Raw genomic sequence first — 23632 nt, forward strand, 5'->3', positions numbered from 1 at the left:
TTCTGTGTTTGTGCCCTTTTCCAAGTTCTAAGGATAGTGTCCATCCCCTATCCAATATGAGCTGCCTTCAAAACTTAATTATATTAATAAAGATTTCATTTCCAAGATCACGTTTTAGAGGTTTGAGGTGGACATGTTCTTCCCATTGCAGCCATATAACTAATCTTTGGTTAATACACACCACCCATGGGAGTAGAAGTGGATGGTGTCACTCACGGAAAACCTTTGCTTATCCTAGACAGTGGTCAGCAGGAAAGAGCATCGGCTAATTAGTGCATTGGCTAAATGGACTTTAAGTTGCTTCTACTTGTTTCCCCTTTAAGACATATTAAATATACTTGATATTACACATGTATAAAACTTTGAAAGGCATTTACTTCACTTGGAAATAAGGCTGGAAAATTTTTATCTAGTAGTGTTTTTAACTTAACAAAAGTAAAATGAAGTTTTTCCTAATTCATAACTGAGTACTCTGACCCTTTAGGACCAGTGTTGCCTCCATATGGCATTCCTAAGAAAATGAGATAAATTCATATATTTAGTATGTTAAAGCCGGCATCAGCACCTATTTTATTCAACCCAGTAATCTACTTTGGTTTGCCTTCAATATCTAGATAGTAAGCCCCACAAAAAGACCACCAGTCACGTATGCAATCAACAAGAGTGTTTAATTTGAGAATAAAAATACCTGCATGCAAGGGTGGCAAAATAGCCACACCGAGAGAAGCATGCAGGCTACTTTTAAACTGGATTAGGGGAATTACTGGGAGGGAAGATTAGTCTGGGGGCTGATTGGTGGGTTTAAACACAAAGTTCATAGGTTGCTATAAGATTGGTTGGTGGTTCAGTGGTTAGGGACTCTCCAGCAGCAGGGTGGGAGAAGCTATTTTTAGCTATCTCAAACTTCCATAAAGCTGCGGAGCACTTACTGCTTGGTTATACCAGAGTTGTGGTCTTTCCAAGAGCTGCTTGTTCAATTCCAGTAAACCGAAACAGGCCTGGTCCCTGGCAGGCCTGGAGTCTGTCATGGCATTGGTTTGGCTCCTTGGCTCTTTCAGCAGAGCTAATGGTGAACAAGTGTTTATCTTCCAGCTTCCTGACGAGTCCACCTGTGTGAAAGCCAAAGTTTTAAGTTTTAAATGGTCTGTGTGTGAAAGCCAAAGTTTTAAGTTTTAAATGATCTGCCTAAGAGATCCACGAAACAAAAATGCCTCTGCTCTGCAAGCCCCTGGCCCAAGGATAGATGGTTCCTGGAATTCTGGAGGCTGTGTTTATGGGCGATAACAAGCTATGTGTTTTCACTCCCCTAAACAAGTTTGTTGGACCCATCTGCAACCTATGTGCTTGATCACTGATGGGCGGGATGTTTGGGAGCAGGAAATGCATCAGGATATATGTTTGGGGATGATTGGATGTAGGCAGGAGGCATGCAGGCTAGTAGATTGGGATGTATGCTTGCTCCTGATTGGACCTCATAGAAAACTCAGGGAATTGTGGGTTACAGGGTTTCTCTGGGTAACAATCCTGGCTGTCCTGGCACTCACTTTGTAGATCAGGCTGGCCTCAAACTCAAAGAAATCTGCCTGCCTCTGCCTCCCAAGTGCTGAGATTAAAGGTGTGTACCGCCACGGCCCAGTTTGTGGGTTTTGCCTTTTTAAAACCCTGAAAAATTTCTGGGAGTCATTTCCTGGGAACGTGGGTGTGGACCTGGCTAGAACCTATCTACCTGGCCGGTATTTAAATTTGCTTCAAATTTGACTTTAAGATGTGGTCATAGTCTTATTCTTGACTGGTGGGATCTGCTTCACCCTTCTGCCCCCATGCTTTCCCCATGGTAGTGGGCTGAACCCTTAAACCCTGAGCGAAAAGAACCCCTTAAGTGGCTTTTGTTAGGTATTTCAAAGCCAGACAAAAAGGTCTACAGAAAACTGTTATTGACAAGTGTGGCCTTTGATATAAGAAACTTCACCATGTGGTTCATAGGCGTTCAGAACTGGTTTGCAGCGGGTTACAGTAGAGTTTGCTTCCTGCTGAACAAACACTAGATACAGGGCATGCATAGGTAGGACTTAAGGAGCCAGTCTACTGGGAATTCAGAAAGTCGGAGTGCCAAGACGAGTATAATGAAGTCCCAACTCAGAGAGCTTCAGATGGAATGGAGATTCTTAGGAAACAAAGTCCCCCTTTGCTCCTTTCTGCTTGGGGCCTGAAAATATAAGTGGAGCTGAATTCTAAAGTAATGAAAACTTTGCCAGAGAAAACCTTACGACATCGTAACAGCAACCATGGCAGGTTATTGCTGCTCTGAGCTCTACAGTCAGAGCAGAATGGTAAACAAAATGCAGTTTGGTGAGGAATGTGCTTAAAGCTTCAGACAGGGCAGGTGTGAAGAAATCAACTGCAATTGTTGCGGTTTGCACTATCAAATTGCACCCTCTGTGCTGCTATAAATAGTAATCGTGCCCTGAGGGCATGGCCCCACCCAAGGACTTCAACCTGTGAAAGTGCAAGTTAATTTGAAAAGTGACAGACTAAACTTAGAACGACATTAAAGGGCTTCTCTATAAACAAACAAACAAACAACCAGGTTCAGACACCAAGGTAAGAAGAGGCCACCAGAGTGGCAAAAGAAGCCAGACTGCTTCTAGAGCAAACAGCAACATCCATACAATTTTTCCAAACATGCCAAATGCAAGTGTTAGGGAGTCATGGAGGCTTTCAGCACAGTTCCAGAAAGCTGCTAAGGTCCTGAGGCCTGACAGTGTGTGGCAGTATTGGAGTTCTTTCAAAAAGACCTTGAAAGGGCCATTAAAGACCATTGCTTGCAGTTGTAAAAATGAAGTATTCCTGGTAATAGAAACGTCAAGATGTTGGAGATGTCAGGTAGAAGGGACACAAGTGAGGAAATCTACAACTTGGAAGTAGAGTTAGACTGTGAGACAGGCTACAAGTGCTACAGTGATGAAACTCCAGGGATAGGGATGCTCTAGGCTGCTGGAGCCAACACGATGATATTAAAATCCTCAGATGCTGAAGATAGAGCTTCAAGATTGGGCAGCTGTTCTGCTGGGTTCCAGTTTTACTCTGACCCAATCTTTCCTTTTAAAACAGGGATGTTCTCTGCCTTGTGTGTTGGAAATCTGTAACTTGGTTTTTGATTATATTCTTGTTGCAGAATATTTGTTTAACTATGTAAAGATGTGTTGCATTTGTTTAATTATGTAAAGATGTGTTGCTCTTTTACCTAAGAAAAAGCTGAATGGCCAATGCAAGGGAAGAGGTATAGATGAGACTTCCAGGCTTGAAGAGTAAGTTGGAGGGGGAATTTAAGATCAAGAAGGAAAGGAGGTGACAGGGAGATGGCAGGGGGCAAACAGACAGATACAGAAGAGGAAAGAAAGTAGGACATACAGAATGAATGAAGGGTAAAAGGCCCCACGGCAAAATGTAGATCAGTAGAAACAGGTTAAATTGAGTTAAAAGGGCTGGTGAGACAAGCCTAAGCTAAGGCCGAGCATTCATAATTAAAATAAGTCTCTATGTCTTTGAGAGCTGCTTAGCAGCCCAAAGAAAATTCCAACCACACAGAGTAGTTCATAGTTAAACAATACTGCCTTGAGTCTTGGAAGAGGTTGTTGGCTTTAGATTTTGAACAGCGCTGAAATTCATAAGACTATGGAAATTTCTAAAACCTAGGCTGAGTGCATTGCATCCTGTATTGTAAGCCATGAGCCTATGGGAATGTATAAATTTCCTCTGAGATTGAAACATTCCATCCCTTAGAACGTTCCTTAGGCAGGACAGTGAACAACTTACAATAGCTTCAGAAAATTCCTGAAACTGACAGGTTCAAGCTTATGTCCAGATTTCAAAACTCACCAATCCCTGGGCTTGCCCAAACTCAGGACTTGAAATCCCACCAATCCCCACCCTGGAAATTTCTACCCTAGAGAACTCTACCCACAAGAAATGCCATAGAAGCCTATCTCCTGCTTAGGTCCCTGCTCTTCTCACTTGAACAGAGGCGGTCATCCTTCTGTCTTCCCCAGTAAACCTCTTACATGAAGTTTGTTGTACAACGTGACTTTGTGGTATTCCTTGGCTCCTGACTGCCAGAATACCTTCCCCTTCAGAGCTGCAATGTTTCCATTTGGGGAAACCTTCCCCTCAAATGGGTTTCCTACGTGGGGTAGATAGGCATGTGTTGTGTGTCCTCAAGACGAATTTCATCACACAATAGAGGATGAGGAATGGAATGTTAGGGTTAAAAGTAGTGTATTTGTCAAGTTACAAGGAGTATACAGTTATGGCTAATTTTCCTTGTCAATCTAACTGGGTTTCGAAACATCTAGGAACAAGCTTCTGGACATACCTGTGAGGACATTTACAAAGAGATTCAACTTCAGTAGAAAGACTTACCCTCCATGTAGGTAACACCATTCCATGGTCTGGGTCCGACTAAAAATAAAAAGAGAGAAGAGGAAAAAGCAAGTGTTGCCCGAACATTCGTTTCTCTTCATCCTGACTTGCAGACCCAAGGTGATCAGTTGTCTCACGCCCCTGCTGCAACTGTGGTGACTGTTATTTAAGCAGTTCACATTTTTTTTCCCTCTCAAAACACTTTTTCAAACAGATGACTCAACACCTGTAGTAAGATTCTTACAACACTGATTTGGATTTTGGTTTTGTTCCTTTTTTTAAATTTGGATTTGTTTTATTTGTTTGTTTTGTCTAGAATTTGACCATTTAAACATACACATAATAGTTCTCTAGTAAAATGTTGACATTTAGAACTATTTTTTTACTAAAAATAAAAAACAAATTTTTTTTTACATGGCGATTTTGGCATAATTTTGAATAATTGATAGTAGCAGCCAGGTATGGTAGAAAACACCTATATTCCCTGCTACTTGGAGGCTGAGCAGTAAGAATACTTGAGCCCCAAAATTTTGAGTCCAGTCTGGACAACATAGTGAGTCTTGTCTCAAAAGAAAAAATAAAAACAATAGTTGCAAGATTTTCAGCAATGGAAGTCCAACATCAGGGTGTTGGGAGATCTGGTTCCTTCTATGCTCTTCTTGGCTTGCAGAGGGTTGCCTTCTTGCCATCACTCTACCTGGCTTGCCCCTGTGTCCTTGCATTTTTGCGGTCTCTTTCCCTGTAGGGCACCCAGATCCTATAGTATTAGGGCTAGCTTTATGATTCCTATCGTACTAGGGCTAGACTTCTGACTCAGTTTAATCTTAATCATCTCTTTTTAAGTGTTCTGTTTCCAAATACAGCCACAGGGGAGTGTGGATGTTAGGACTTGGGAGAAATTCAGCCCACAGCATCACCAGTTTCTAAGTTCTCTAGAACAGGCTCTGCCACCTGGGAGTCATAGGAGACATGAATTCAGTAACAGGAAACTTTGTAGGAAAGCACAGAAATGTTCAAATAGTAACATGAGCTATTTAGGAAAGAACCTAGGAAGAGAGGGAAAGGAGGCTGCATTGCCTAATGACTTGCTTTTTCTTACCATTTCCACCCCGATTTCTTTAGTGCTCCTATTAAAAACCCTGCCACTTCCTGGGGTTAGAGGTACCTGTGGTGTACATCTCCTAGCTGCAGGTTAGGTCACATTTGTTAGTGCGAGTGTCCATCCCCATTTACAGGGCATCTGATGAAAACTTAGGTGTGGCAACTCCACTGTCATCCCACTGGGCTTTGAAGAAGTCCAGGTCAGCGGTTGCCCATGGCCCAGGAGTTCAACCTGTAATTGGAGACATGGACAATGTACAAATGTTCCCAAAGGTATCACCGCGACATTTCTAAGGGGTGACTGAACTTCTACAGAAGTACTAGACACAGGACCATTTTTATCTTTAGCACTCACGTGTCATTTTACACCTTACTCCTCTTCCCATGTTACCCTCCGGAGGTAAACACACATGTACAGAGAGACTGGGAAAGGAGAATCCAGTGCCGGAGTGGGGGAAATGCTTGAAGAGAGGATGAGAGCGGTAATAATCTGGAGCAATTTGCCCAGTTCAGGCCTGCCCAGTTCTCACACACACTTTCGAGTAAAGACTTCCTTCTCCTGGCCAGGTCCTACTCTCAGATTTCCCGGCGACCTCCAATGATCAGTAGCATATGAATTCAACCAAAGATACAGTCTTGGTCTTGTTCATACAAAGTGAATTCACAGAAGTAATTCTGTACATACTCAAGGGTTATCTGAACCATGACACTTTATCACATGGAACAATACAAAAGAAAAATCCTAAATTTTAATTGTATTAATTAATGCCATGCAAGGCAAAGTTGAAAAGGGTAGCTGCTGCCATATCCAGGTCTGAAATGTGCTTTAGCACTGGATTTAAAAACTGTCTTTCCAAAGGTCAACCTCCAGTGTTGGAAAGAAAATCTAGAGAGCTGACACAAGGAAAGTCACATGACTCCGTCTAAAGAGATTATCAGCTTCATGAAGGCCCCAAGATACATCACAGTGCACTCCATTGGGTCTGAGGACAGCCCTAACCTCTTACTTTGATTCAGATGTGTTCCTAGTGTAGTGTCTGGGGGTAGCACTCAAAGGTCTATGAAAAATTCATTTTCAATGCACGGCATGAACTTGAACACCACAGGATAACTATGAAAAACAATGCCTATTTTACACCATCCTGCAGGGAGGTGTTGTGGTTTGTAAGTTCGGTTTTCTTAGATTTCCAAAAGATTGTGGCTAAACTGATGCCATTATCGCACTGTCTAAACTCATTTTAAAGTAAAATAGGATAAAATTAGGTACAAGAGGATCATATGAAAGTTGTGTTCTCCTCTGCATGTTTCAGTCAGCATTTTAAAAGAATCGTGAAGGTAAAATTCTTTCTTACCTCTGTTTCCCCCAGACTACCTACAGGTTGTCCAAGAAACAGCTTTCCTGAGATGGGCCACGTAAGAAAAATAGCATAGACTATTTTTTTCTCAGGTTTAGTTGTGTACCTGGTTAAAAAAAACAAGCAAACAAACAAACAACATAGTTAATAAGTTATACCCCATGTTTCTCCTTATTTATGGATTACGTTTGCAATTGTTTTACAGATATTTGACAATGGAACCACTAGTAATAAAAAAAGACCGACTTTACCCCCGTGGTATAAATGTGCCTCTCTTTTCCAGGCCTCCAATAGTAAAGGAAGTTGACTTTTACTCTGTTTTGTAACAGGGTCTTTTTATTTATTTATTTATTTATTTATTTATTTACCTTTGGTTTTTGGAGACCAGGTTACTCTGGGTAGCTCTGGCTGTCCTGGAATTCCTTCTGTAGATCAGACTAGCTTTGAATTTAGAGATCCACCTACCTCTGCTTCCCAAGTGCTGGGATTAAAGGCAAGCATCACCATTGCCCAGAGTACAGGGTCTTAATCTGTAGCTAAGACTAGTCTTGACTCTTACCTCGCCTCTTCAGTGTTGGCATTACAGGCATGTGGCCACACTTAGCTAAATGGAAGTTCTGGGGAGGGGCTTCATGAATTACTATCCCTATCCAAACTGCTCACAAGGAGATGAAAATGGAAGTATTGAAAGAAGCTGCATGGCTTGACTCCCGCTGACTCAGAGACGCAGGGATATGTAGTGTGCTCTCTATTAGGGATGCTACAGAAAGACAAACAGTATTCTTGTTTTCATGTGGCTTAGGCTAGAATGGAAAAGGCAGTCGATCATATAAATAACAAAGTGTGAGTTTTGAATCACAGTATAAAAGAAAAGAAAACATAACAATTGTAATAAAGGTTGTCTTACTTAGGTTTCTATTGCTCTGAAGAGACACCATGACCACAGCAACTCTTATAAAGGAAAACATTTAGTTGGGACTGAACTAGAGGTTTAGTTCTTTATCATCTTGGCTGCACATGGTGGAGTGAAAGCAGACATGGTGCTGGAGAAGGAGCTGAGAATTCTACATCTTGATCCATAGACAGCAGAACCAACTGTGGTACTAGGCTTAGCTGGAGCATAGGAAACCTCAAAGCCCCCTCCCACAGTGACACACTTCCTCCAACAAGGCCACACCTTCTAATAGTATACTCCCTATGGGGACATTTTCTTTCAAACCACCACAAAGGGATTTTTTTTTTAAAGATTGGGACATCAGATGGCTTCTTTACCAAGAAAACCACATTTAACTTGAAAGTCACATCATAAATGAGAACAGTAGAAATGGTAAGAGGAATTCACTCTAGACAAAGATACAGTCGTGTGTTCACCCAATTTCTCACCAAAGTATTTATAGAAATCTTTCAACAGTTGCCCGTGTTGTATGGCTAGAGATACAGCACTGGACACAGTTCCTGACTCCATGTGCCAACATTCCAGGGAAATAAACAAGAAGGACCACATGAACGAACATGAAGTACTAACTAAGCATGAGGACATAGGCGTGGGTGTACATGGCTTTAGTTCCTGTCTAGGTGAGGGTTTCTAATGCTGTGTCAAAACACCATGACCAAAAAAAAAAAAAAAATTAAGCTAGGGAGGAAAGGGTTTATTTGGCTTACACTTCCACATTGCTATTTATCACCAAAGAAAGTCAGGACAGGAACTCAAACAGGGCAGGACCCTGGAAGCAGGAGCTGATGCAGAGGCCATGGAGGATGCTGCTTACTGGCTTGCTCATCTTGCTTTTTTGTAGAACCCAGAACCACCAGCCCAGGGATGGCACCACCCACCATGGACTGGGACGCCCGCCATTGATCACTCTCATATGTAAGGCATATGAGAAAATGCCTTACAGCGGGATCTCATGGAGGCATTTCCTCAACTGAGGCTCCTTCCTCTAAGGACTGTAGCTTTTTTCAAGTTGACACCCAAAATCAGTCAGTACAATCCCCACAATCGGGCAGATCTCTGCGAGGTCCAGGCTAGCCGGGACTACAAGCAGAAAGACAAGGCCTACCAGTATTAGAAAAGTAGGCCTCAGGTGCAGCATTGAGCAGAATAGGCAGGGACAATCCCTCTGAGCAGGCAGCCATGAAACCCAAAGAACCCTTGCACTCCATGCAAGCATGTGGGAAAGCCTTCCAGGCTGAGAAACAAGCACAAAAGCTACAGAGTGTGCTTGGCTTGCAGATACAGCAACAAGAGTCCAGGGATGGGGGATGGGGCGGGGAGGTGGGGGGGAGAAAGGGAAAGCAGACAGAACAAGGGCCGGATTGCATAAGGCCAAGGAGACTTCTATAAACCCTTACTTCTCCCTTGAGACTGGAAGCCTTGGAAGAATTTGGGTATGGAAATACTCTAAGCCAGGCATGACATCAGCCTGGGTTACACCATGAACTGCTGACTAAATAAATAAATCATAAATCCATGGTTTTCTCTGATTGCTCTCTGGAGACTGCATTAAAAGGACCAGGGTGAAGGGCTGGGAGAGGGTTCAGCTGGGATAAGTGCTTGCCTCACAAGTGTGAGGGCTTGAGTTTCAACCCCCAGATCCCACATCAAAATAGGAACGCAGCGGTACATCTCTAACGTCAACAGCAGCAAGATGAAGACTTAGAAACTCATGGGTCAGCTGGCCAGGTCTCTGTGGTAAAGTTCCAGCCCTGTAAGAAAGAGAAGCTGGCTCACACAAAAGGTGGGAAGAGTCTGAGGACTGAGGCCGAAGGTTGTCCTCTATTGGAATCACATGGAATCATGCATCCTGTGCATATGTGTACATTGTGCCCACAAGTACATGCACATGCCCTGATCCCCACCCCTAACCAAAGGAGTAAGAATAGAAAACAAAGGATAGGGCAGAAAGAGGGTCAGTCAAGAAGGCACTGAAATAGCCACGGGTGAGGCAGTGAAGAGCCACGGAAGAACCACCACAGGGAGAATGAGACATGGCCAGAATCTATACGCACTTCAAGAAGTAAAAACAAGAGATGTGACGATGAATCGACTGTCAAATGGAAATGGCCCCCATCGGCTCACAGAGCACTATTAGGAGCAGTGTGACCTAACTGGAGCAGGGATGGCCTCGTTGGAAGAACTGAGACAAAAGTCAGTACCAGGGACTGGGGTGTTGCTGTGATAGCCTCGACCATGCTTCTGTTTGGAGGAACGCGGACTTTCAGACGGGGTTAGAAAAGCAGTTGACACTTGATGTGGGGCTCAATAAGTCATACTAGTTAGGAGCATGAGGGACAGTGGTGCTCAGGGTGGTTTGAACTGTGGGACCAAGCTCATGGTGTTTCTAAGGAGCACTTTAGTATGTGCCCTAGAGACTGTTCTTGTGATATTTTATGAAGAGCGTGGCTGCTGTCTGCCCTGTCCCTCCACCCAAAATCTGCCCGAGGATAAACTTAAGAGTGATGGATTAACAGTTTTGACAGATTTCAAAATAGCCTAGCATTGACTGTGTCATGTGTCATATTGGTGGCCACGCTTATGAAGATCTATATTGAAAAGGAGCAAGCTGAGCAAGGAAAAATACAAAAATGTACTGTTTGCCAAGAGGGGCCCCAGTAACTTAATGCAGCTAAATCCCATGTTCAAGGAGATAAAAAAAGACTCAGAAAAGCCTAATGAAGGGAGTGGTGACCTAAGAACAAGACCCCACCCAGCTAAGCTTCCAATTTGTAAACAAGAATTAAAGAAAACTTAGGGCCCTATATAGTGGTACAAGCCTTTAATCTCAGCTCTAGGGAGGCAGATGCAGGCAGATTTCAGAGTTCAAGGCCAGCAGGGTCTATAGAGCAAGTTCCAGGGCAGCCAAGCTTAAGTAGTGAAGGAAATCCTCTCCAACATCTTGAGGCTTCACCTTCACAGCTTCGCACAATGGCCTCTTTAGAAACCCATGCAGTGACGCCCCAGCCACATGCCTAGCCTCAGTAGCTTTCATCGGTCACAGAGGGAGAGCCCATAACCCCTTTCTTTTATCCTCGACTCCAAAGCTAGAACCACACGCCAAAGCTGCCAAGTTCTGCTGGGGCTGGAACACGGCCCCTTGTTCAAGGACATTTTCACCTGCTTTCTGTCTTCACATCTAAGGAAAACAGCTGAGGACATGCATATGGGCAGGGAGTCCCTGCATGGGGGCCCACAGAGGCCACTGTGTGAAGGTGAAGGTGAGTCCTAAATTGCCTTGGAGGACACTTTGACATCATACAGGAGATGCAGAGTTTACAGCTTGCCCTGGCCGATTTTGGTCTTGTTTCAGTCCAGTATTTCCTCAGTTGAGTTTGTACAGTAATGCATATCCTATGCCATAATTTGTTGGAAGTAGTCAAAGCTTTTTGACTTTAAATTTATAGATGATTACAGTGAAGAGATGGCCATGAGTCTCAGAAGAGACTTTGGACTTCTAAACAGAGTCCAGACTGGGATAGAGTATGGATGGGAACTTTTAAAGTTGGACTGAATGTAGTTTTGCCTTATGACGTGTGTGGCTACAAGCCTATGAGGGTCAGAGAATGGAATGTGGTGGTTTGAATGTAAACAGTCCCTATAGGATCATAGGGAGTGGCACTATTAGAGAGGTGTGGCCTTCTTGGAGGAAGCGTGTCCTCCTTGGAGGAAGTGTGTCCCTGGTGCTTGGCTTTGAGGTGTCAAATGTTTAAGCCAGGCCCAATGTCTCTCTCTTGCTGCTAACCTGTATGAAAAACACTCAGCTATGTCTCCAGCATCATGTTTGTCTGCACACCATTGCGTCCCACCGTGATAATAATGGACTAAACTTCTGAACCTGAAGGCCAGCCCCAGTTTAATGTTTTCCTTTAGAAGAGTTGCCATGGTCATGGAGTCTCTTCACAGCCGTAGAAACCCTAACTAAGACAGCTGTGGCTATAGAAAAAAAAAAAATGGGGAGCTATCACCAAATGTCAGTTGGGGAACTAAGATAGAGAAATTTGGAAGCCCAAGGACACTTCAAAGATTTAGTGATTGGGAAGATTAAGTACAGGAGACTAACAAGGAACAGCCAATGAGTCTGAATCTCTGAGGCAAATCCTGCCGGTCAATTCAGAAACGGAGCACCAGCCACTGGGCCCACAAGGGAGAGAGAGCACTGTAGTCTTGACAAAAGCGATCTGAGGAAGAGCGGGATGGAAGTCCACAGGAAGAGAACGGCGCTCCAACTAGAAACAACCACTAAAAACTGTTCTGTGAGCTGTTTTATTATGAATGTAAAGAGAGAACGGGAAGGCAGCTGGAGACGAGGGCGAACTTTTAAAGACAAAATAAATAACATGTCTGTTTGTGGGCAGGAAAGGAACTAAGAAAGGGGGGCTGGAAATGAGGCGTGGAAAAACAAACTGTGCTGTAGCCTTGCCTAGAAGAGCTGGGATGTGAGGGAGAAAACCAGGGCTGGGCTTAAAGCCAACTGTGAGCTAATTTGACATTGTACGTATGTGACCGACGGTCCAGGGGCAGCCTCAGAAGGGACAGTTGGAGGGAGCCAGAGGCAGGCTCCTGTCATAGGAGTATAAGAGAGAGAAGGAGGGCTCAGGAGTTAGGATACAGATGATGAATTAACTGAGCAGTCGGCCACGCTATAGCCCGTAAACAACTCTGCATTCTCTCCTACCCTAGCTCCTGTCTCCATGATTTTGATTGCTCTAAGTAGCTCATTAATAATATTTGTCTCTTTGTGACTTGGTCTTTTCACTTGACACCAACTCCTGAAAATTCATCTGCGTTTTAGCATTTCTTTCCTTTCCAAAGCTGAATATTCTACAAATACCACAGCGTGTATGCATACTTAGCTTGACCATGAGTGGACTCCATTGCTCTTACATGTCACTTTCTGGAAATATAGTTCTTCTGGTACCATTCTTTTGCATATCTACTCAGAGGTAGGATTACAGGGTAGTGGAGTAATCCTATCTCTAATGTTTTGAGGGGCGGACATATTGTCCACATATTAGCTGTGGTTTTGTGTTCTCACAACACTGAAATGTACTGGAATTCCAGTCTCTTCAACATCATCAGCTGTGCCTTAAAAAATAGTAGCCCCAAGGTACAGGCCCAAGCAGGCACAGAAGGGCTTCCTACCAGCAGTGGGAACATCCTCTCCACCCCCCTTACTCAGCAGAAAGTGACTGCAGATGTGGGCTCTCATGGCTCTGCCTTGCCATCAGAGGACTTCAGTATCCCAGGCTGGGCCACCCTTTTCACTCGCACTAAATGCACTAACCTGCCACAGTATAAGCCCAACGAGCAACAGATTATCTTTGCTCCAGGAGAAGCTAAGCAAGCCCACAGGCTGTTCTGGTCCCACCTTCCCTGCTCCCACCCCAAGCCAACATGTCACCTGTAGAGACTTTCATAAAAAGAGTTGGGACTTGGGACTGGACTATTTCGGTTGGTTTCAGGCAATTTCCAAAGGTGGTAGATGAGCCTAGTCATGTCTTCCCTCTTTGGAAAAGCCAGCAACAGTGCAGGATGCTTGGTTAGGCACAGGGGACTTTAAGAAGGGAGAGGAGGAAGCAGGGCCTTCCCTGGTGAGTTGTCACGGGGTTGGTGGTGACTCTTGTTTGGAATTATTATTTTTTATTATTTTTTACAATTTAAATAAAAATAGAAGTGTCTATTTGGAAAAAATAAAATAACACAAATAGTAGCTATTCTAAGTCTGGTGGTGGTGGTACATGCCTTTCATCACAGCACTTGAGAGGCAGAGGCAGAGAGTTCAAGGACAGCCTGGTCTACAGAGCAAGTTCCAGGACAGCCGGGGTTACAGAGAGAAACAAGCCCTGTCTCAAAAAAATAAATAAACAAACAAACAAACAAACAAACAAAAGAATACCTTTTCTAAAGAATGTGAGATGATTTCCGGTTGTAGTTTCATTTTACCTCACGGACTTAATATGACGTTAAATATCATTTCTGATGCTCATTCACCAGTGTACAAATCTGACCACCACAGCTAGTGTCTCTGCAGGGGCAATTGGTACTTCTTATTCTACCATTTCCTCAGAATCCTGCTTTGGCTAATTTTAATTTACTGTTGGCTTTGCCCTTGGATATACTTTGCTTGCTAATTGCATGGGATTTAATATCTGAAAACTAGAGACTTACTAGTGATTAAACATGAGTCTGTTATACATCAACCACTCGGCATTCTTTTTTTACCTTCCGATTTTGTAAGCCTTTACCTTCCGATTTTGTCTTCCGATTTTGTAAGCGTCAATTTAGCTAAACCTTGCCCACCATTAGGGGATATCTAGGTATGATTTAAGCAGAATTTAATGAACATTATGTTCAATGACATAATTCTCATCCCTTTTCTTTGCATTTCAGTCATGGGTGGAACACGTGTGGTACAGGTAGCAGCCACTCAGTCTGTGTGTGTGTGTGTGTGTGTGTGTGTGTGTGTGTGTGTGTAGCTCAGATAGTAAGCGCTTCCCTCTATCCAAGCAGCACTTGTCAATTAGGAAAACTTACCATACATCTGGAGTGGCAGTGTCATTCTGAGCTCTCCAAGGGTGTGTTTCATAAATAGCTTCCCCGTTGACTTTGAGCCACGTTCCCATCTGCCGTAACCGCTCCTCAAAAATTACAGGGATGATGCCATCTAGTGTGGGACCGATATTCATCAGAAGATTTCCTCCACATGCGACTGTTTGCACAAGTTGCTAAAAGAAAAATAAATGAAGAACAAGTTTGAAATAACTCATCTCCCATGTGTCAATCCATATATGTGTATATGTATATATATTTATGGTGTGTGAATATATATATGTGTGTGTGTATATACACATATACACAGATATGTTAAATCACTTCATAGAAACAAACACAGAGAATAATGCCCTGAGTCTGTGACACTACACTATCCCAATCATAAGAAAAAAGAATCCTTGTCACCATCTCATCATTAAGAACATTCCAGAGTCATAGCCCCCACAGCATGTTTTACTGTACCTTCACCAAATCTTCAATTGTAAGATAATCACTGATTCCAGCCTCCCGCCTGTAGCCCCAGGAGAACCGATCGATTGTCATGCAGTTTTCCCATTTATGTGGCAAAAGATGTCCAGGATTATAGCGGTCACTGCAGGTATAGTAGCCACCATGCTGGCAGATGGAACCAGCTCCCCAGCGATCGTTGGTGACGACTGTGTTCCGAACTGGGCTGAAATGAAAAGCAGAGTTTCTCTTCAAGAAAAAACAAAACAAAACAAAACACTCTTGAAACAAAAGGAAATGTCACACCAAACATCTTCACATCCACTCCCAGCAAATGACCATGAGAAGTCAGAAAGCCTCTGTGTCCGAGGCCGACCACAGCCATGGTGACTGGAGCCCTGACTCTCACAGTCCAGCTTCCAGGCCTGAAGCAAATCCCTCAGCTTCTCTGAGGAAAGAATTCCTTGATTGTTGTTACAGTGCGGACAACTGGCACATAATCCAGAGTCCAGTGAGGAGGATGCGCAGGAGACCCTGTATAGAGCGCAGATTAGACACTGTATAGAGCGCAGATTAGACACTGTATAGAGCGCAGTATAGACACTGTATAGAGCGCAGTATAGACACTGTATAGAGCGCTGCATAGGCACTGTATAGAGCGCTGCGTAGACACTGTATAGAGTGCTGCGTAGACACTGTATAGAGCGCAGTATAGACACTGTATAGAGCGCAGTATAGACACTGTATAGAGCGCTGCATAGACACTGTATAGAGCGCTGCATGGACACTGCATAGAGTGCAGTATAGACACTGTATAGAGGGCTGCGTAGACACTGTATAGAGCGCTGCATAGACACTGTATAGAGCGCTGCATAGACACTGTATAGAGTACTGTATAGACACTGTATAGAGGGCTGCGTAGACACTGTATAGAGCGCTGCATAGACACTGTATAGAGCGCAGTATAGACACTGTATAGAGCGCAGTATAGACAGTGTATAGAGTGCTGCGTAGACACTGTATAGAGCGCAGTATAGACACTGTATAGAGTGCAGTATAGACACTGTATAGAGTGCTGCGTAGACACTGTATAGAGCGCAGTATAGACACTGTATAGAGTGCTGCGTAGACACTGTATAGAGCGCAGTATAGGCACTGTATAGAGCGCTGCATAGACACTGTACAGAGTGCAGTATAGACACTGTATAGAGTGCTGCGTAGACACTGTATAGAGCGCTGCATAGACACTGTATAGAGCGCAGTATAGACAGTGTATAGAGTGCTGCGTAGACACTGTATAGAGCGCAGTATAGACACTGTATAGAGTGCTGCGTAGACACTGTATAGAGTGCTGCATAGACACTGTATAGAGCGCAGTATAGACACTGTATAGAGCGCAGTATAGACACTGTATAGAGCGCTGCATAAACACTGTATAGAGCGCTGCATGGACACTGTATAGAGTGCAGTATAGACACTGTATAGAGGGCTGCGTAGACACTGTATAGAGTGCTGCATAGACACTGTATAGAGCGCTGCATAGACACTGTATAGAGTACTGTATAGACACTGTATAGAGGGCTGCATAGACACTGTATAGAGCGCTGCATAGACACTGTATAGAGCGCAGTATAGACACTGTATAGAGCGCAGTATAGACAGTGTATAGAGTGCTGCGTAGACACTGTATAGAGCGCAGTATAGACACTGTATAGAGTGCTGCGTAGACACTGTATAGAGTGCTGCGTAGACACTGTATAGAGCGCAGTATAGACACTGTATAGAGTGCAGTATAGACACTGTATAGAGTGCTGCGTAGACACTGTATAGAGCGCAGTATAGACACTGTATAGAGCCCTGCATAGACACTGTATAGAGCGCTGCATGGACACTGTATAGAGCGCTGCATAGACACTGTATAGAGCGCTGCATGGACACTGTATAGAGTGCAGTATAGACACTGTATAGAGGGCTGCGTAGACACTGTATAGAGCGCTGCATAGACACTGTATAGAGTGCTGCATAGACACTGTATAGAGCACAGTATAGACACTGTATAGAGCGCTGCATAGACACTGTATAGAGCGCTGCATAGACACTGTATAGAGCGCTGCATGGACACTGTATAGTGTGCAGTATAGACACTGTATAGAGGGCTGCGTAGACACTGTATAGAGCGCTGCATAGACACTGTATAGAGTGCTGCATAGACACTGTATAGAGTGCAGTATAGACACTGTATAGAGGGCTGCGTAGACACTGTATAGAGCGCAGTATAGACACTGTATAGAGTGCAGTATAGACACTGTATAGAGTGCTGCGTAGACACTGTATAGAGCGCAGTATAGACACTGTATAGAGTGCTGCGTAGACACTGTATAGAGTGCTGCGTAGACACTGTATAGAGCGCAGTGTAGACACTGTATAGAGTGCTGCGTAGACACTGTATAGAGCGCAGTATAGACACTGTATAGAGCGCAGTATAGACACTGTATAGAGCGCTGCGTAGACACTGTATAGAGTGCTGCATAGACACTGTATAGAGTGCAGTATAGACACTGTATAGAGCGCAGTATAGACACTGTATGGAGCGCTGCGTAGACACTGTATAGAGTGCTGCATGGACACTGTATAGAGCGCAGTATAGACACTGTATAGAGCGCTGCGTAGACACTGTATAACACCCGAGGTTCCCATTCTCCTGCTGTGAATGGTAGACTAAGCTGAATCTATACTCCAGACCAGGTTTCTCCCCCAAGACTAAACAGCCTTATGCATCCTAACCTTTCTCTTACACTTTGAGCCTACTGCTGAAAAATCTCTGAAAAACTGAGTGTTGACATCATGTGAAATATAATCCCCAAATTTCTTTTGTGTGGTGGATCAAGTAGAAAGAACAGGCAGGGCTCCACTCACAGGGCAGTTTGACTCCCGAACTGAAGGGCATGGTCCCAATCGTTCCTCGGTGATGATTTTTTAAAATTGACTACAAAACCAGTTTGGTTGTATCTGAAGCCTGACTTCTTTACTTTTGATTACTAAAACTGACTGAGCTAATAAACATTGTTTATAATGATTTCTTCCACCCACACATAAATGTGCATAAAACCATAGAAATGTAAATGCTTACATATCCTTTAGGAGTGTCTGAGGCAAGTCCATGTGCACAGAAGTGTACAGACCTTTCATTGTACAGCCAGGCTAAGAAGCCAGTACTGTTCCAGTAGTGATCTGGTGCGCCCCCCGTCTCCATCCGCCCACAGAACGTCGGGCTGGTACTCATTCACTAACTCATAGAGCTCAGGCAACGTCTTAGAAGTGGGAAAGTGCCGCTTCTCGAACACACTGGCCTCATCTTCCAGGAAGAGCGGGTGGAACCATTCAAACAGGGAGTAGTACAGTCCGAAGCGCAAGGCGGTGCTGTTCCTGACGGCCACCTCAAGTTCCTTGACGATGTCCCTCTTCGGCCCCTCATCAACGGCATTCCAGTTCCAGGAATACTTTGAACCCCACAAGGTAAAGCCTGGAAAACGACAGCAGGAAACCCCCGGAAGCATTATCACCTTGACCTTGATAAAGTTCATCCCATGAAACAATTCAAACGGAACCCACAATTCCCGGCCTCTCCAAATAACCATCCCTTGGCAGACTTTGCCGTCTGTCTGGTACTAAACAAACAGATGAGAACATAAATAATGTGGGATTGGTGTTGTCAAAACAATTTTCAGGGTGCATTGTAAAAGCTCTACACTCTGTCTCCAGTTACAGAATCTGGGGTTCTTGGGTAGCAGCATGGTGTCATGGTGTCCGCAGTGGTTTCGGCTACACACTCCTGCCAACTGTTAGCGCAGCAGCTAATGCAATAAAGATAATCAATAGTAGTGGATGGTCTCTAAGAGGAGGACGCTGCCCACATGATCACACTGAGCAATCATTTTCACTGTATAGAATGAAGACCCAAGATGTATCTTCTGCGGGATTGGCATGTATCTTCTGAATCGGTGGGTAAGCTCTCTTGCTTAGATGGATGTCATTACCACGTGAATCTCGGAATACTAGCGAGGACAGGAAGCAAACCTCTGGTGTCTGATAATTAATTTAAATGGAGAGTGAGAAGATAGGCTATTTCCAGTACTTCTGGACTTCTTACCTCCCTCAGCTTACTCTAAAGCCATAAATGGGGTTGTTTTTTAAAGTGCCCCCAAATGACTATTCTAAGAACTAAAAGGGTATGAAAAATACACACAATGTTACAGTCTGAAATAATTCACATTTCAACAGGGATTGTCATCTAGATTGATCACCACTCTATATAAAATGTTAGAAGAGCTATCTAAACTGGGTTGCTGAAGAAATGGTATAAAACCCTCAGGAATTTTAGCTCATGCCTTAAGAACTTCGTCTCTGTCTCACTCAAGTCTTAAAGCATCTAGAAGGACAGACCTCCTTTGCAAGACGCCATGCCCTTCACTTCACTATTCTGTCAGCACAAGTCTGAGAAATGAGTCTCTGTAAATTCAGTCCCTGAACTGTTTGCACTTTCCCTAAGGATGTCTGTGGGAAGCTTGAAGCCAGTGTTTAAGGCCTGCCTAAACAATTGTCAGCATGGGTCCTTGAACCTGAGCGCATACTGTCTGCATCCTGTTCTCATAGTCTAAAGCAGTGGCCCTCCAGCTGTGAGACATGGCCCCTTGGGGAGTAGAACGAGTCTTTTATGGGAGCTGCCTAAGACTATTTTAAAAAACACAGATATTTACATTCGATTCATGGCAGTAGCAAAATTACAGTTATGAAAATAATTTTATGGCTGGGGTCGCCACCACATGAGGAAGTGTATTAAAGGGTCACAGCATTGGGAAGGTCGAGAACCACGAGTCTAAAGGTATTTGGGCTTTTTGTTGTTGTTTGTTTGTTTGTTTTTCGAAACAGGGTTTCTCTGTTGCTTTGCAACCTGGCCTGGAACTAGCTCTTATAGACCAGGCTGGTCTCGAACTCACAAAGATCCATCTGCCTCTGCCTCCCAAGTGCTGGGATTAAAGGCGTGTGTCACCACCACCTGGCGGTATTTGGGCTTTCTTTTTAAGTAACTCACTGTGTGTCAGAAAGTTTGGGAAAGCTCCTAGACAGCGAGAAAATGACACATTCCCATCAGGAGAAACAGCGAGAGGAAGAAATTGTGCAGCTACCAGACTGTGGCTGAAGCGGAAAATACTGAAGATAAATAACCGCAAACTTTTTGTTCATCTCATCAGCCTCCTTCCCAACCCTGCAGAACATAATAAGGCAGCTTTTCAAGATAAAGGAGATCGTGCAAAATAAGCTACCTTGCGCATTAACAGGAGTGTGGGACAACATTCGCCAGGGCTTCTCTGGTCTTAAGGACACTGAGTGGTTATAGCAGAACGGATTCACAACGCTTGGGTTGCCTTTTATGTTTTTGGTATTTCTGGGCACTATTAGAAACCCACCTCTTTCTCCTCGAGGTCTTTCTTTTTCTTTCACTACCAGCAAACCCACCATCTAAATGTCGGCCCAAAGTACAGCCAATTGTGTGTGAAGTCAAGACTAAGGCAGCATAAGCCCCAGGAAGGTTTTTACAGACCGCATTAAAGAAGAGAAAGGGAACCCAGCGGTGGTGGCACACGCCTTTAATCCCAGCACTTGGGAGGCAGAAGCAGGTGGATCCCTGAGTTCAAAGCCAGCCTGGTCCACAGGAGTTCAAGGACAACCAGGGTTACACAGAGAAACCCTGTCTCAAAACAAAATAAAGCAAAACAAAAGAGGAACGGAAAGGAAAGTGTGACTCTGAAGTCGTAAACTTACTGGCTGCACTCATCCTCTTCAAAGAGCTTTAAGTAAATCTGGTTATTTATTTAAATGGTTAAATGGGCACATAAAAACCTGTGCTCATCTTTCCTCCATTCTATGAAGTAATAGCTGTCTGAATTATAATGCTTTCCAACTGAAGTGGGACAGATGATCCTTAAACTGAAAGCAATACTCAACATCCACCTATGATTATTCTGAGAGAAGCCTGGTTTCATAGGATTTCTTTACTTTAATGTTTCCGCCCCAAAAAAATGACCTTACATTCCTGAACCATGGTCAGTAGATGTTGTATGTGCTCTGCTTACCTTCGTGATGTTTGGAAGTTAAGACAACATATTTGGCACCAGAGGCCTGGAGAATGTCTGCCCAGTGGTTGGCGTTGAAATACTTGGTTGTGAACTGTACTCCAAAATCTTCATATCTGAAGCCAGGGGGGTAATTATTGTTCATAAAATCCACGAACTTGGGTCTCTTTTCCTTTTGCCAATACCACCTGCGAGAGTGGAAAAGAAAGAGCCCACAGATCAATGCTTGAAGAAATTGCCTGGGCTCACCCCGCGGCGGCGGGGTCTCCCCCACACCCCAACACACAGATTATTACCAGGCTCTTTGTCATCTCTGTACCAGTGTGACTTTGCATTGAGGGCAGCTAATGCAGACCAATACTCTCGCCTCCTTCTCCGTCTTGTCCCTCGTGAAGCCCTCTGGCTATCCGGCCACTGATTCTCCTAATTCTTCACGTCATATGACACAACCTTTCCCCTCACACTCATAGCTCACTGTGGAAGCCAAGCAGCTAAGATTCCAAGGCAAGACAGCAGGCCTAAAACATAACATGCTTCTACCATATCCATTAACAGAAGACATTTTGGGGAGATGAGGAAAGCAGTTCCATAGGCTGAGCAAACCCACAATCAGCCCTGTCTCCCCAAAGTGGGACAGCAGCTTTGTGTGGCTGAGACTACATCAAAGGACTTCGCAGACCGCAGCAGCATGTCCTATGCCTGGCCCAAAGTCATACACGTACTCCACGAGCATCCATCCCAGCGACCCATGCTGGCTAGTGGATCAGACAGATTCTAGGACTTCCTTCTTTGTTGTTGTTGTTTTTGTTTCTCTGTGTAATCCTGACTGTCCTGGAATTAGTTCTGTAGATCAGGCTGGCCTCAAACTCAGAGATCTGCCTACTTCTGCCTTCCAAGTACTGGGACAAAAGTTGTGAGCCACCTAGCAATTCTGAGAATTTTTTTCTTTATTCCTTATTCTTTTTTCTTTTTGGTTTTTCGAGACAGGGTTTCTCTAACAGCCCTAGCTGTCCAGGAACTAGCTTTTGTAAACCAGGCTGGCCTTGAACTCACAGAGATCCGCCTGCCTCTGCCTCCTGAGTGCTGGGACTAAAAGCTTGTGCCACCACTGCCTGGAGGTTCTGGGAATTTCTAATGAACAGAGAAACTGGTTAAAAGAGTTAAGGAGTTTATGCCCATCTACCATCATGTGACTTTGAAGATAAGGGGACATAATGCACCTGTATTATTACCCCTTTATTTGCTTTGTGGTTTTGTTGCTTTAGCATGCAAAGAGCTTAATTTCATAGCTGATCCATGAAGCACTTGTTTTAAAAGATTGTATCTTATTTTTAAATTACACGGTTATGAGTCTCCCTGTGCGGGTGCTAAACACCAAACTCTGGTCCTCTACAAGAACAGTATGTGACTTTAACCTCAGAGCAATCTCTTCAGCCCCTTTGATGTATGTTTTCTTTTAAATACTGAGACTGGCACTACCCTATGCACACAGGCACAGCCAGGCCCACCTACAGGGTGCCTAGGAACTCAGGGGAAGCAAATATATTCCATGTCGATACAGGCAAAACACCCAGTCAAGAAACTATGTATTCAACATCTGGAAGTGCAAACCGATTCACGACCAAAACAGTGACAAGCAGGCAGCATTCACGCCAGGTGGGCTGGCTACTGACTGCCATTGCCTGGGTGGACACAAAGCACATGTGTGTTGGGCAGGGGTATTCACTTACCAGAACCATTCACTACCGAAGCTGGGCACGGAGAACACTCCCCAGTGGATGAAGATGCCAAACTTGGCCTGGTCGAACCAGGAGGGCAGAGGGCGGCTGTCCAGAGACTCCCACGTGGGGTCGTAGCGCGGGGGACTCGTGGCCCTGCATTGTGACAGGAGCGGTAGCAGCTGCAGGAGCAGCAGCAGGAGTGCCAGGCGCATGCGCATCAGCATGGGGGAACCTCTGGGACCAGCGTGTCACCAGGACAGCCCCTGACTTTCTTGGCCACCTTCGGAGGCTGGTGTAGCACTCCCTGGTCTTCCGTCTTCTGCCAAATGTGCTCCGCCCCTGTCACCTGACTAAGACCAGCACGGTCAGATGACTGACTGTTGTGGGCCGCGGAGAGTTGGGCGTGGCTGGGTCTGCTGAGTTCAGATTGCCTAAGGACCCCGAGAAGGTTGCTTCACTCAGGTGCACAACCAAGGAAGTCCGTTACTAGTCAGTCACAGCATTTTACCAGCCCTGGTTCTGTTTCCCAGCCAGACCTGATCTGCTTGGCCAAGACTCCGGATGTGCCTGCCGTGAGACAAAAAACCCGAGGGTGATCATTGATCCCTGTCTCTGACCTCCCTCCCGAGGGAGGGAGGGGAAAGAGTCTTACAGAAACCTCTCAAGAGGTCAGCGCGACTGCCGGGTCCTGATGTCTGCAAGTGTCAGAGCTGTGTGCCCCACCGTGGTCTTGGAGCCTGAAACAGGAACCCCGTAGCCTGCCCCTCTTGGCTCAGAACTTTTGAAACAACCCCTAGGGCTCTCAGTCTATGAATCTACCTCTGTCTGTCTTGAATTTACAGTTGAAATCCCAAGTTTTGGGTTCAGTCAATCTGGATTGGGGTTCAGGAAACAGGCATTTCTACT

General features: G+C 44.6%; 1 protein-coding gene across 1 annotated transcript; it reads right to left on the bottom strand.

The window, feature by feature from the left end:
• Positions 1 to 649: 649 nt before the first annotated feature.
• Positions 650 to 23294, bottom strand: Fuca2 (alpha-L-fucosidase 2). The gene is given in 10 exon segments (XM_048425450.3): positions 650 to 1109; positions 4420 to 4458; positions 5585 to 5752; positions 6873 to 6981; positions 14407 to 14597; positions 14887 to 15097; positions 18054 to 18115; positions 18117 to 18394; positions 21006 to 21193; positions 22736 to 23294. Coding segments are annotated over 8 exon segments (1395 nt in total). The 5' UTR covers positions 22951 to 23294; the 3' UTR covers positions 650 to 1109; positions 4420 to 4458; positions 5585 to 5611.
• Between the last annotated feature and the right edge of the window lie 338 nt (positions 23295 to 23632).

The sequence above is a fragment of the Myodes glareolus genome, chromosome 1 (assembly GCF_982192425.1).
Source record: "Myodes glareolus chromosome 1, mMyoGla1.1, whole genome shotgun sequence".
In the NCBI taxonomy this organism is placed as follows: Eukaryota; Metazoa; Chordata; class Mammalia; order Rodentia; family Cricetidae; genus Myodes; species Myodes glareolus.